We start from the raw sequence: 12,140 nt of genomic DNA, 5'->3' as shown, positions 1-12,140 counted from the left end.
GGATGGCAAGCCTGAGTCGAGCTTGGGCCCTTTTGCTGGTCTTGAACTCGCAACCTTGTGGTTTCGAGTGAATGCTGCAGTACAGGCATTGAACCACTGCGCCACCAGGGCTGTAGTCCAACACTCAAACTACTACATATACTCTCTAGCTCCAACAGTCTTCCTGTCAGAGACACCTAACAGTACCGCACCCACTGACACATCTTGTGGCAGTTGAATTCCATTGGCTAGTAATGTTGTGCAAAGCATGGACTCATAGAACACGGTTGGAAGAGACTATAAAGGCCATCCAGTCCAACCCCATTCTGCCATGCAGGAACTCACAGTCAAAGCATCCCCTGTGACCACATGGCCATCCAGTCTCTGTTAATAAACGCCTTCAAACAAGGAAACTCCACCACTCTCCAAAAGAGCGTCCTCCACTGCCCAACATGTCCTATGGTCCTAATGTTCAGCTGGATCTCTTTTCCTGGAGCTTGCATCCATTGCTCAGGTCCTGTTCTTCTGGAGCGCAGAGAAAACAAGATTGTTCCCTCCTCAGTAGGACCACCCCTTCAAAATACCTTAAACAGGCTCATATCACATCACCTCTTAACCTTTTTTCTCCAGGCTAAACATCCCCAGCTCCCTAAGTCTGTTCTTCTAGGGCTTTATGGTTTTCCAGACCCTTCCATTTTGGTGGCCCTCCTTTGACTCCTCCAGTTTCTCAACATCCTTTTGAATTGTGGTACCCCAGAACTGGGACACTCTTTTCGAGATTGTGGTGGACTCCTTCTTTGGCAGGTCTTTAAAAAAGAGGCTGGATGGCTATCTGTCCGGTGCTTAGATTGAGAGTTCACTTGGATGCGAATGGGTTGGACTGTGATGGCCCTTGGGGTCTTCTTCCATGATTCTATGATCATCTGTGCTTTGGAGTCAGGACCAACGTGACGTGAGTATATAACTCCCTTTGTAAAAGGCCAGCCGCTGGAAAACCTCAGACCACTGATGGAATAAATAGCGCTTTGGCAAACTGGTTTGAATATAACCCCTTTGAAAGAAAGAAGAAGAGGAGAGAGAGAGCTCTTGCAATGTAGTGCTGATGGTGAGCATTATTATAATTTTGTGCACACGGAAACACGGGAAAGGAAGTTTACTTTTTGGGACTACAACTTTCCACTGGATTACTGGCTGGGGGTTTCCTGGAGTCATATTGGGGGAGAAAATACCCCTTTCAAGCTGTGCAAAACTGACCAATTTTAGGAGAAGCGAGAAGCAGGTTTACGAAAGCCCTCCGAACACCCCAACACGTTATTGGACCAGTATTTTGCTGATTTGTCAGCACCTTTTATTGGGAAGGGTAAAGCCCATAAAACTCAATGAGGTGAATGTCTCATTGGACATGTTTAGATTGCAAGTTAATGCACAGTTAATTCTCTGCTTCCTCCTCATGGGACTCCTTCTTTTTAAAACATTGGGGTCTGCTTTCAAATGAAGAATCTGAACTTTTTCAAGACTTTTTTCCAATTTTTAAAAAAAAAGAACATCCAACGATTTTTAAAAGCCATTTCTGCCTAGCATTTCAGGTTTAAAAATAGGTTGCACTGAAAAAATGCACTCTGGGTTTATATTTTTAAGCACGCCCAAGGCTCTTTCCCCTGTAGCTGCTGCTTTTTTTTGGCTACTTGGTTGGCAGACCTTTCTGCTGGTCTTAGAGTGCCATTTCCATCCTTACTGTTGTTCTGTTTGTCATTTTGTTATGTTTTGTTATGGGCTTTCATTGCTACTGCCCTGCCGAATTGGAATTGGTGATGTGAGGAGGACAATGAGATACAGCAGCACATAATGCATCACAAGCGCATTTTGGTGGAACACCACAGGCCTTCTCAGAGGCTGCTCGCAACTTGTGGAACTCTTGCCGCAAAGAGCTCGGCTGAAGCCCTTTCTCTCTTTTTTCCACCAGCAAGCAAGACCTTTTGTTTAGGACAGACCTTGGCACCAAAGTGGCACAAAAAGGATTATTTAAGTTGGGTAGTGGGTATGTCATGTTGAGCCAGTGTGGCTGTGATGGAGCCCTGAAACCCACTGGTGACTAATGTGAAGTCAAGGATTTCATCGGCCAGAAGCCATGTTTTTTGCGGCCTTGTTCTGTGTGTGTGGCATGTTTGTGTGACCCTGGGGTTGAAAAGAAGGGATTTGCATATTATATGTGTCTTGTTCTGTTGTTGATGGCAAGCCCTCGGGGTCTATATCAATTATGATCCATCCTCTTTGGGGAAACCCTTGACCCTGGATGGTTTTTCATTGCTTTTGGCTGGGTCTGATTTTGGAGTAGTAGCCAAACTGGTAGCCAAACAACTTTGGAGCTTGACAGACCGACCATATTAAGGCCAGCCTGGCTGCAGAGTTGGAGCATGGCATCCACATGATGTATGCCCTGACTTCGCCACCAGGCCGGCGTTGAAACAATGTGCTGCTCCATACGGCACACACACTATCACAGGTGCTCCTCTGGTGCTGCTCTACATGACGCAGCACCAAAGGAATGTGGAAAAGCTGCCTTTCCGAGTGCAAAAAAAAGAGCATCAGGGTTGCAAATGTGAGGGTTTGACACCATGCCCTAATGAGAAACAATTAGGGAGTTGGGAGAGTCCTGGAGAAGAGACGGTTAAGAGGTGATATGATAGCCCTGTTTAAATATTTGAAAGGAAGTCATATCGAGGAGGGAGCAAGCTTGTTTTCTGATGCTCCAGAAAACAGGACCCGGAACAATGGATGCAAGTTCCAGGAAAAGAGATTCTGCCTCAACATGAGGAGGAATGTCCTGACAGTCAGGGCTGTTCGACAGTGGAACACACTCCCTCCGAGTGCAATGGAATCTCCTTCCTTAGAGGTCTTTAAGCAGAGGCTGGACGGCCATCTGTCAATGGGGATGCTTTGATGGAGAGTTCCTGCATGGCAGAAGGGGGTTGGACTGCATGGCCTTTGTGGTCTCTTCCAACTCTATGATTCTATGAGGATGGAGCAAGCTTTTTTTCTGCTGCTCCTGAGACTAAAACACAGAACAATGGACGCAAGCTCCAAAAAAAGAGATTCCACCTCATCATTAGGAGGAACTTCATGGCAGCAAGGGCTGTTTCACAGTGAAACACACTCCTTCCTCAGAGCTTTGATGGAGTCTCCCTCCTTGGAGTTCTTTAAACAGAGGCTCGATGGCCATCTGTCACAAGGGATGCTTTGATTGAGAGTTCCTGCATGGCAGAAGAAGGGGGTTGGACCGGATGGCCCTTGGGATCTCTTCCAACTCTAGGATCCTATGATTCTATGACTCACCTCTTGTCATGATATGTCCAAAATACAACAGCCTCAGTTTACCCATCTGGGCTTCCAGGGAGGGTCCAAGACCCATTCATTTGCCTTTTTAGAGGTCCACGGTCTCCATAGAGCTCTCCTCCAGCACCACATTTCAAATGACCGGATTCTTTTCCTGCCAACTTTACTATCCGGCTTTCACATCCATAGATGGAAATTGGAACTGGATGAGTCTGACGTTGGTATTTAAGGATATATCTTCACATTTGTGGATCTCATCAGGTCCCTTCATCGCTGCCATTCCAAGTCTGAAATCTTCTTCTGGTTTCTTGGCCACAGTCTTCATTTTGATTAATAACAGGTAAAGGAAAACATTAATGTCTCTGTTATCCATTCCAAAATTATGTAAATCATCTGTGGTCCTTGTTTTCCAGTTCCCTTTTACTCAGCTGTAAATTACCTCTTTCCTCTTTCTTCCTTGACTTTCTTCCATTGTCATTCCACATGTTTGCTGTTTTCTGGAAGTAATATGTTGCTATCTCTATATATTAAATTGCTGATATTCCTCCACAGAATCAAAGAGTTGGAAGAGACCTCAAGGGCCATCCAGTCCAACCCCATTCTGACATGCAGGAACTCACAGTCAAACCTTCTCTTCTCCAGGCTAAACATCCCCAGCTCCCTGAGTCTCTTCTGAGAGGGCTTCATGGTTTCCAGACCCTTCACCATTTTAGTTGCCTTCCTTTGGACACATGGCTCCAGTTTCTCAACATCCTTTTTGAATTGTGGGGCCCAGAACTGGACACAATATCACGACACACCTCCTCTAATCCTGCTAACATTGCTTGTCACAGCTCTGTACAACATTGGAAAGGGTCTGGAAAGGGTCTGGATCCAGTTTGTGGGTAGACATTGCTTGTGCATCCATCATACCTGAAATTTTGGGTTCCCCTCAAGGGACCTTAGGGGTGTTGGCAGCCAGGGCATGCCTAGCTTGGGGACAGTTGGCTTTGCCTCCCTCCCAGGCGGAGGGGAACTGCACAAAGGCTTCTGCCCAGGTGAATGCCCACCTGTGCCATCCCAGAGGTACCCAGCAGGCAGACTAGGGTCGCGTTCCCACTATGATTTAAAGTGAATAGCTGATCAGGTTATGTGACCGTCATTCCCATTTGAAACTGGTTCCGCTCCTACTGTTTTAATCACAATGAAGCGAGGCAAACACAAAAGAACCCTGCTCTTTCCTGACACTAGTTCTTTGGCGGTTCTTTTGAAAAGAATCGATTCTGGAGCACGTTCAACAAGTGGGAATGACGGATCTGAATCACATCGTTCTGGAAGAGAGGGACTGATGGCAGAGGGGTGTTTACCATCCCTCCTCAGTTTTGGGTTTTCTCCACAGCCCCCCCCCCCCCCACCCCCCCCCCCCCCCCCCCCCCCCCCCCCACCCCCCCCCCCCCCCCCCCCCCCCCCGTTTTTTAGCACTGCCGTTGTGCTTCTGGTTGGACCTTCGGGGTGCTTTTTTTTGAGAAAAACAATTGATAGAAGATTTGATTGATTGATTTTGCAACTACTGTACAGTCCTCCCTCCGTTCTCGCAGAGTTGGGATCTGCACCCTTGATTATCCACGGGGGCAAACGGACGGAGTTAAAATGGGATGCGCCCCCGCAGCGCACCCCTGCACACCCCCATGGGAGCGTGCCTCCATTCAAGCCAGTAGGGCTTGAATATATGTGGTTTTCCATTTTCGAGGCTGTTTGTGTGTCTGGAACGGATCCCCCGCGAAAACAGAGGTAGGATTGTACCTGCAATTACCTGGGCGATCAGTTGAAGGCAGCTCATAGTGAGGCAAATACAGTCTGTCCTTGCCTTATGCAGGGGATCCATTCCGGATCCCGCCGCGTAAGGCAAATTCCGCCTATGCTCGAGCCCCATTGAAAACAATGGGGCTCGTGCGCAGCGGCACGGTGGCGCGGGAGTGCGCGGGGCGCAACAGGCGCGCGCACCCATTCAATTGAATGGGACGCGCCGCTCCGTGCACCCAGCGGCTTGAGTACGTATGCTCAAGGCCGCGTATGGCGCGCCCGCGTATGGTGCGCCCGCGTATGGCGCGGGCGTGCTGTAGTTGCAAAACCAAGACAGGCCACCTGCTCTGCCGCTTGTGTCACTGATGATGCACAGATGATTGACATGCATTTTGAAGCGGTGCAAACTAGCGGGAACAACAGTCGTGCCAAAAATTACAAAGGAATAATGAAAATATCCGCTTTCATAGTGGGAACAATAGACCTTTTGGAATCAATTCACCAACATGGAGCTGCGAAGGCGAATCGCAAACCGGTTTAAATGTAACTGGGAATGAGCCCTGAAAGAATGGTTTGACATCAGCTGTCAGGCAGCTTGACTGACGCCTGGATTTGGACGCTGGCTGTGTGTGAGAATAGCAATAGAAATAGAAATGCAAAACGAGTGGTTGTGGAGATAAGTCAGGCGGAAGACAACATCTTTAAAACTGGTCACCTCATCTTCATACCGCCCATGTTTTGCATTTCTATTGCTATTCACATGCAGAGCCTACTTATATACAGTAGGTCTGTCCCTGGACGGTCCTCTCCATGCATTTGAGGAAGGAGACTCAGGTCTATGAAAGCTCATGCTACCAACTTCTCTCTTTCAGTTAGTCTCAAAGTTGCTGCAAGATCCGTCCAAAGAGAAGGGGCAAGCAAAGTTCCCAAATCCCAAGTGACTACAAACGCAGCAAATGGAAGTGTTAAAAGAGTGAACGATTACCAGTGTTTTGCTCTCTGTAATGCCAGAATTTGGGGGACTGAAGGAAATTTCATTAGTGGGGGAAATGAATTCTTATTTGGGAGAAATGCTTGCATTTTGTTTCCCCAGCCCTCCAGCAGATACAGCCCTGGCCAGGCCTATTTGTAGCCCATAAAGTCACACAGCCGTTGTCATTCTGGTAAAATGTGGTCTTTGCTCATTCCTGCTGAACACAGCACTGGTTGCATGAAACCCAACCCTTGTGTAACTCTTCTTGATGCTTCCTCAGACTACCTATAATGGAATGGTCAGTTCTTCTAAAATCACAGCAAGTGCCCAAAAAACCCACAAAAAACTATGCTTTTAGAAACTTTGCTTCCCATCCTTTTTTTATTTTTTATTTTTGCATCTTCCAAAAAAAGATGTGGCATGTTTCCAGCCGTGGGAAACATTAGAAATCGGATATAGCCAGCAACCAAGCGTGACTTGTTATTATTGCTGTGAGTGAGTGCGACATCGGAAGGCGCAGGTCTTTTCTTTTTAAAAGCAACAACTCAGCCTGACCAAGTGGCCGGTTGCCCTGCTTTTGGGGATGCTGGGAAGGTCTGTAATAACCGGGGGGAAACAGCCAAGGCTGTGGATGGCTCTGACTTCTTCCTTAGTGGCACGTCTTGGGGTGCGTCCACACGCTAGAAATAATGCAGTGTGACACCACCTTAAGTGCTGTGGCTCCATCTTATGGAATCCTGATTCTCTTGGTCTATCTTCCTATTGTTTTTAAGCCACCCTGGAGTAAAATCATGCATTTTTAAATAAATAAAAACCTTAATGCTGCTAAGGCTTTTAATAAAGCAACGTGGCATAAATACAAACAACAATTTCAAATTAATGCAGTTGTCAAAAACATTTCTCTTCCAACATTAATGCAACTGAATTAGATTTTTGACCATACGAACAAACAACTTAACATATCAATCCTTTTCTTCCAAACTTTCCCATTTCCCCCCAGTGGAACTTACACAACTGACTGAACACATCTGCCCAGCTGTGGTGTTACTTATACTCCTTGTTTGTTGTTATGTGGCATCATGTCAACTTAAGGCAACCTTCTCATGGGATTTTGGGCCAGATTTCTTCAGACACGATTGGCCCACCATGGCCTTCCTCTGAGGCTGAGAGAGTGTGACTTGCCCAAGGACGTTTCCAGGACTAAGCAAGGATTCAAACCTTGCTCTCCCAGAGTCCTAGGCCAACATTGAAACCACTGCACCATGCTGAGTCTAAGAGCACGGCAATGCTAGACTAAGGTTTTCTTGGCCAGAGTTATCCAGAGAAGGTTGGCCTCCATGACCTTCCTCTGAAAATGAATGTGAGATGCTCCAAGGGTTTTCAAGCAGGGAATTGGAGCCAGTCTCCATGAGTCTTAGTCCAGCACTCAGACCACGACGCCATGTTTGTCCATGATTGAATAGCTTCTCGATAATCCATTCCACACACCCAAGGGGTCAATGTGGCTCCGGGTCCCGCCGCACCCTCACCATCTTCAGCGCTCGCCTCCGTATTTCTTTCGTCCGGGCCCCATAGATGATGGGGTTGAGCACAGGAGGCAACAGGAGGTAGACGTTGCTCATGGTGATCTGCACCATGGGAGGAAGCTCCCTCCCAAACCGGTGGACCACGGAGAGCCCAATGAGGGGCACGTAGAAGGCCAGGACGATGCAGACATGGGCCACGCATGCCCCGGCGGCCCTGAAGCGTTCCTCCCGGGACCTCAGTTGCAGGACAGCCTTGATGATCATCACATAGGAGAGGAAGATGAGCAGAGAGTCCAGGCCCATGACCAGGAAGATGGCCACCAGGCCATAGACCACGTTGGGCATGGTGTCCTCACAGGCCAGGTTCATCACATCCTGGTGGAGACAGTAGGAGTGGGTGAGGACGGTGGGGCCGCAGAAGGGCAGGCGGTCAACCAGCAGGGGCAAGGGCAGGAAGAAGGCCACCCCTCTTGCCACGGCCACCAAGCCCACTTTGGCCGTCACCGAGCGGGTGAGGGTGGCCGAATACTGGAGGGGGCGGCAGATGGCCACGTAGCGGTCCACAGCCATGGCCAGGAGGATGGTGGACTCGATGCCCGACAGGGAGTGGATGAAGAACATCTGGAGGAGGCAGGCTTCGTAGCCAATCTCCCGGTCGTCCGACCAGAAGAGGGAGAGGATCTTGGGCATCGTGCAAGTGGCCAGCGCCAGGTCCACGGCGGCCAGCATGCAGAGGAAGAGGTACATGGGCGCGTGGAGAGTGGGCTCCGTCTTCACCACCAACAAGATGGTGGCATTGCCCACTATGGCGACCAAGTACATGGCGCACAGGGGGAACGCCAGCCAGAAATGGGCATCCTCCAAGCCGGGCAGGCCTTGCAGCGTGAACGAAGAGGGTCGGAGGCCACAGGTCCCATTCGTGAGCGTCATGGCCGACCTGAGGGGCAGCATGGAGTGGCCTTTGGCACCTTGGCTTCTGAAAAGGAAAGAAGGAAATTTTTTTGAAGGATTAAGATGACAGAGGAAAGCATGACACACGTACATTGCTGTTGCCCTTGTGTGCCATCAAGCCATTTCTGAGTTATGGTGACCCTGATGCGAACCTATCATGGGGTTTTCTTGACAAGTTTCTTTCAGAGGAGACTTGCCACTGCTTTCTCCTGAGGCTGAGAGAGTGTGACCTGCCCAAGGTCACCCAGTGGTTTTCCATGGCTGAGCGGGGATTCGAACCCTGGTCTCCAGAGTCACAGTCCAACATTCAAACCACTATGCCACCCTGTGGCTCTCATACACAGGCTGAATCTGCCCTGCCGAATTAATCCAGTTTGACACCACTTCAAAAGCCACGGCTTAATGCTGTGGAATTCTGGGATTTGCAGTTTTGCGAGATGTTAAGCCATATCTGTCAAAGAACTCTGGTGCCACAACAAACTACTAATCCCAGGATTGCACAGTATGGAGCCATAGCAGTTAAAGTGGTATCAAATTGCATTAATTCTGCAGTGCAGAATTTTGTAGTCCTGCAAAACCCGATTGTGTCTGTAAGACTGGCAGCAATATTGGAGCTGTTGGAGGGATGATCAATAGCAGATGGGGTGAGATCTCCCAGAGTCAATGGGGCAATAAATCTGCTCTGGATTTTGGTATGAATTTTGAAGGATTGGTGCAAAGAACTATAGAAAGAAAGTTTGTAAATATACAAATCGTTAAAAAGAGGTGGAGGGATTTATTGTGAAGACGATCTGGACATGGCAAGGTTCTTCACCATCTGCACTTCTTCTGAGCAATATTCACTTATGGTCAACCATGTGGGACTTTGTTTGTTTGTGTGTTTGAAAAACAACAACAGGGTTTTCTGCGCAGGAAACTGGCTTCCAGCACAGAAAGTCTCTTTTTTTCTGGGCAAAGGAAGTTTAATTGCACAGAAAACCCTGTTTTCTGCATATGAAAGAACCCATTTTTGTGCCGGCTGAATAAGCAGTTTGTTGTGGCCCCAGAGCTCTCTGCCAGAAAAGGTTAGGTATCCCACAAAACTACAAATCCCAGAATACCGTAGCATGGAACCATGGCAGCAAAAGCGGTGTCAAAGTGCATTATTTCTGCAATGCAGATAAGAGTCTCTGCACCGAGGCATCCAAGCAAAGCCACATCACGAGTCCAAACAGAAGCAGATGGAAACACTGGAATAAAGTGTGTGTGTGTGTGTGTGTGTGTGTGGCTTTTGTATACAATTACCATAAATTTGTAACCTAATCCATGGGACAGCTCTGCATTAGGAAATAACAACATAAATATTGTTGCTGCTGTCATGTGCCTTTGTGTCAATTCTGGTTTATCGCAACCCTAATGGGAAATTATCATGGGGTTTTCTTGGCAGAAGAGAATCATAGAATCCTAGAACTGGAAGAGACCCCAAGAAGGGCCATCCAGTCCAACCCCATTCTGCCATGCAGGAACTCTCAATCAAAGCATCCCCAAGAGATGGCCAAGAGGTTTGCCATTGTCTTCCTCTGAGGCCAAGAGGGTGTGACTTGCCCAAGGCTTTTATGGCTAAGTGAGGATTCAAACCCTGGTCTCTCAGTGTCCTGGATTCGAACCCTGGTCTCCAGAGTCCTAGTACAACACCCAAAGCACTACACCATGCTTGCTCTCGTACGCACACATTTAATTCATCATCATCATCATCATCATCATCATCATTATTATGTGTTATTTATATAGTGCTGTAGATTTATACATTTAATGGACCCTTCAGTTTCATAACTAGGGTTGCCAGGTGAAACACACTTTTCGTGGCTGTGTGAAAGAGGGGATTTGAACAGGGGATGGTTGCAACCTGGTTGCAGGATGAGCAACATCTGGTGAAATCCTCATTTCCACACAGTTTTCTCCAGGGTTTCACTCTGCAACCTTACCGTTCGCCTAAGATGGTGAACTTTCTTGTAAGAGTCCAGTGAGACCTATTCCCAACAGGTGAAATGCCATAAAAATTGCAATAACGAATAATGGCCGCATTCCCACTTACAAATAAATCCCTTTGCGATCCGAATCAATGGATCGGTTCGGCAGCGGAGTGTGATTCACACTACATTTGCCCTGATCGCATTTTCTTGCTGCAAAATAAAATAAAATAACACACTTATGGTTCACATTGACGGATGAATCGATTCAAAACGGACCTGCTCCAACCGGCCAAAGGTCAAGTTTCAATCGATTCTGATCTGCATCTGGCTCACACTTGCGCAGAATTGATTTATCCAAAAAGACGCTGAAAAAAATCAGCGTCAAAAAGGTGTGGGTTAAATGGGTTTAGTGCATGGCCCCCTCTCAGGATCACTTCAGCAATTTGGTTCAAGTGCAAACCAGAGTTATTTAAACTGGTTCAAACCAATTTTCAATCTGGTTTAAAGGTAGTGTTGAAGCTTAAAATGTTTATTACAGCATGCCTTTTTAAATGTCTCATCAGCTTTCAACTGATGCAATAGCCATCATCAAGCCAAGGCTGCTGCCCTCACAAAGCCAGAGCTTGCAAACACTTACCTTTTTGGACCACCGTTCCCATGTCTTCAAGCTGGACTCAGTTCTGGGAGTTGCAGTTCAAGGAGCAAACCCAGCTGTTAGTCCGATCTAGAGCAGACCCATTCAATCCATGGGAAACTGGGAAGTCAGCCCTAATGTTAAGTTCCCAGGGGTTCAGTAGGTCCACTGCAGCTGGAATTAGCTCTCAAGAAGTAGGCATTTTCTGAATGCATCTGTTAGGACTCAAAAGTGCCTCCTCTTCATCATGGGAAAATACAACCTGAATGTGGCTCTATGATTCTATGAGAATGCTTTAGCCGCTTAATGTGGGTACCAAAGGTGAACAAAAGGATGAAAAAAGTAGTTATTTCCCCACTGTTCTCAATGCATCTGTTAGGACTCAAGACGCATCATCTCCACCATTGGAAAATATAACCAGAGGGCTCTAGCAGCTTAACCTTGGTACCCAGGATGAGCAAAAAGTTAAAAGGTATGCACAGGCTAAATGGAGAAGGTGAGAAGAGGATGAATGAGGAGGCATAAGACTGTACCCTTGTGTCCCTTCCCGGACATTTCCTTGGATCCTCCAGAGTCCAAAAATGGGACTGGCTTTGCTGGCGGTCAAGGCAGGGCTGCAGCCTTGGCATCCAGGGCACGCTCTCTGGCCTGAACCTCCATTATCTCTGGGAGGAAACCCAGAAGGAAAGCAAGCCAAGGCCCAGCCCAGCTCCACCCCCAAAGAGACCTCTCACCGAGGAAAATTCCTTTCCAAAATAGGGAATGCAACCTTAAAAAAAAGAGGGAGAAAAGGACTGAAAAATCAACATAAAGTGAAATAGCAGATGGACTTCGTCCTCTTAAAAACACACATACACACACACATATGTTTTAACAAGATTAGTCTGAGGTTCTCACGCTGGAGGAGGAGGAGGAGGAGGGCAGAAGGAGACCAGAAGCTGGGTCAGACCCACGGGGGGCTTAGCCTGTTCCCACAGGGGCAAACCAGGGGGGCTCTCCAGCCACTCATC

At 47.7% G+C, this 12,140-nt stretch overlaps 1 protein-coding gene across 2 annotated transcripts; it reads right to left on the bottom strand.

The window, feature by feature from the left end:
* Positions 1–6,492: 6,492 nt before the first annotated feature.
* LOC121924753 (olfactory receptor 51E2-like) lies at positions 6,493–11,936 on the bottom strand. Of its 2 annotated transcripts, none has more exons than XM_042456145.1 (2): positions 10,619–10,667; positions 6,493–8,569 (listed from the first exon to the last, which is right to left on the bottom strand). In XM_042456145.1, exon 2 carries the CDS (start codon positions 8,542–8,544, stop codon positions 7,564–7,566), a length of 981 nt encoding a protein of 326 aa, XP_042312079.1. In that variant the 5' UTR covers positions 8,545–8,569; positions 10,619–10,667; the 3' UTR covers positions 6,493–7,563. The 2 variants fall into 2 exon arrangements, with proteins under 2 accessions (XP_042312079.1, XP_042312078.1); XM_042456144.1 differs by lacking the exon at positions 10,619–10,667 and adding an exon at positions 11,134–11,936 and having other exon boundaries at positions 6,495–8,569.
* Between the last annotated feature and the right edge of the window lie 204 nt (positions 11,937–12,140).

Source organism: Sceloporus undulatus, chromosome 3 (genome assembly GCF_019175285.1).
Source record: "Sceloporus undulatus isolate JIND9_A2432 ecotype Alabama chromosome 3, SceUnd_v1.1, whole genome shotgun sequence".
NCBI lineage: Eukaryota > Metazoa > Chordata > Lepidosauria > Squamata > Phrynosomatidae > Sceloporus > Sceloporus undulatus.
Note: the sequence above shows the minus strand (reverse complement) of the source record. Positions and strands in the feature narration are given on the sequence as shown.

Coding starts and splice junctions, on each gene's coding strand:
- LOC121924753 (XM_042456144.1), bottom strand. CDS start 8,544: ATGCTGCCCCTCAGGTCGGCCATGACGCTCACGAATGGGACCTGTGGC.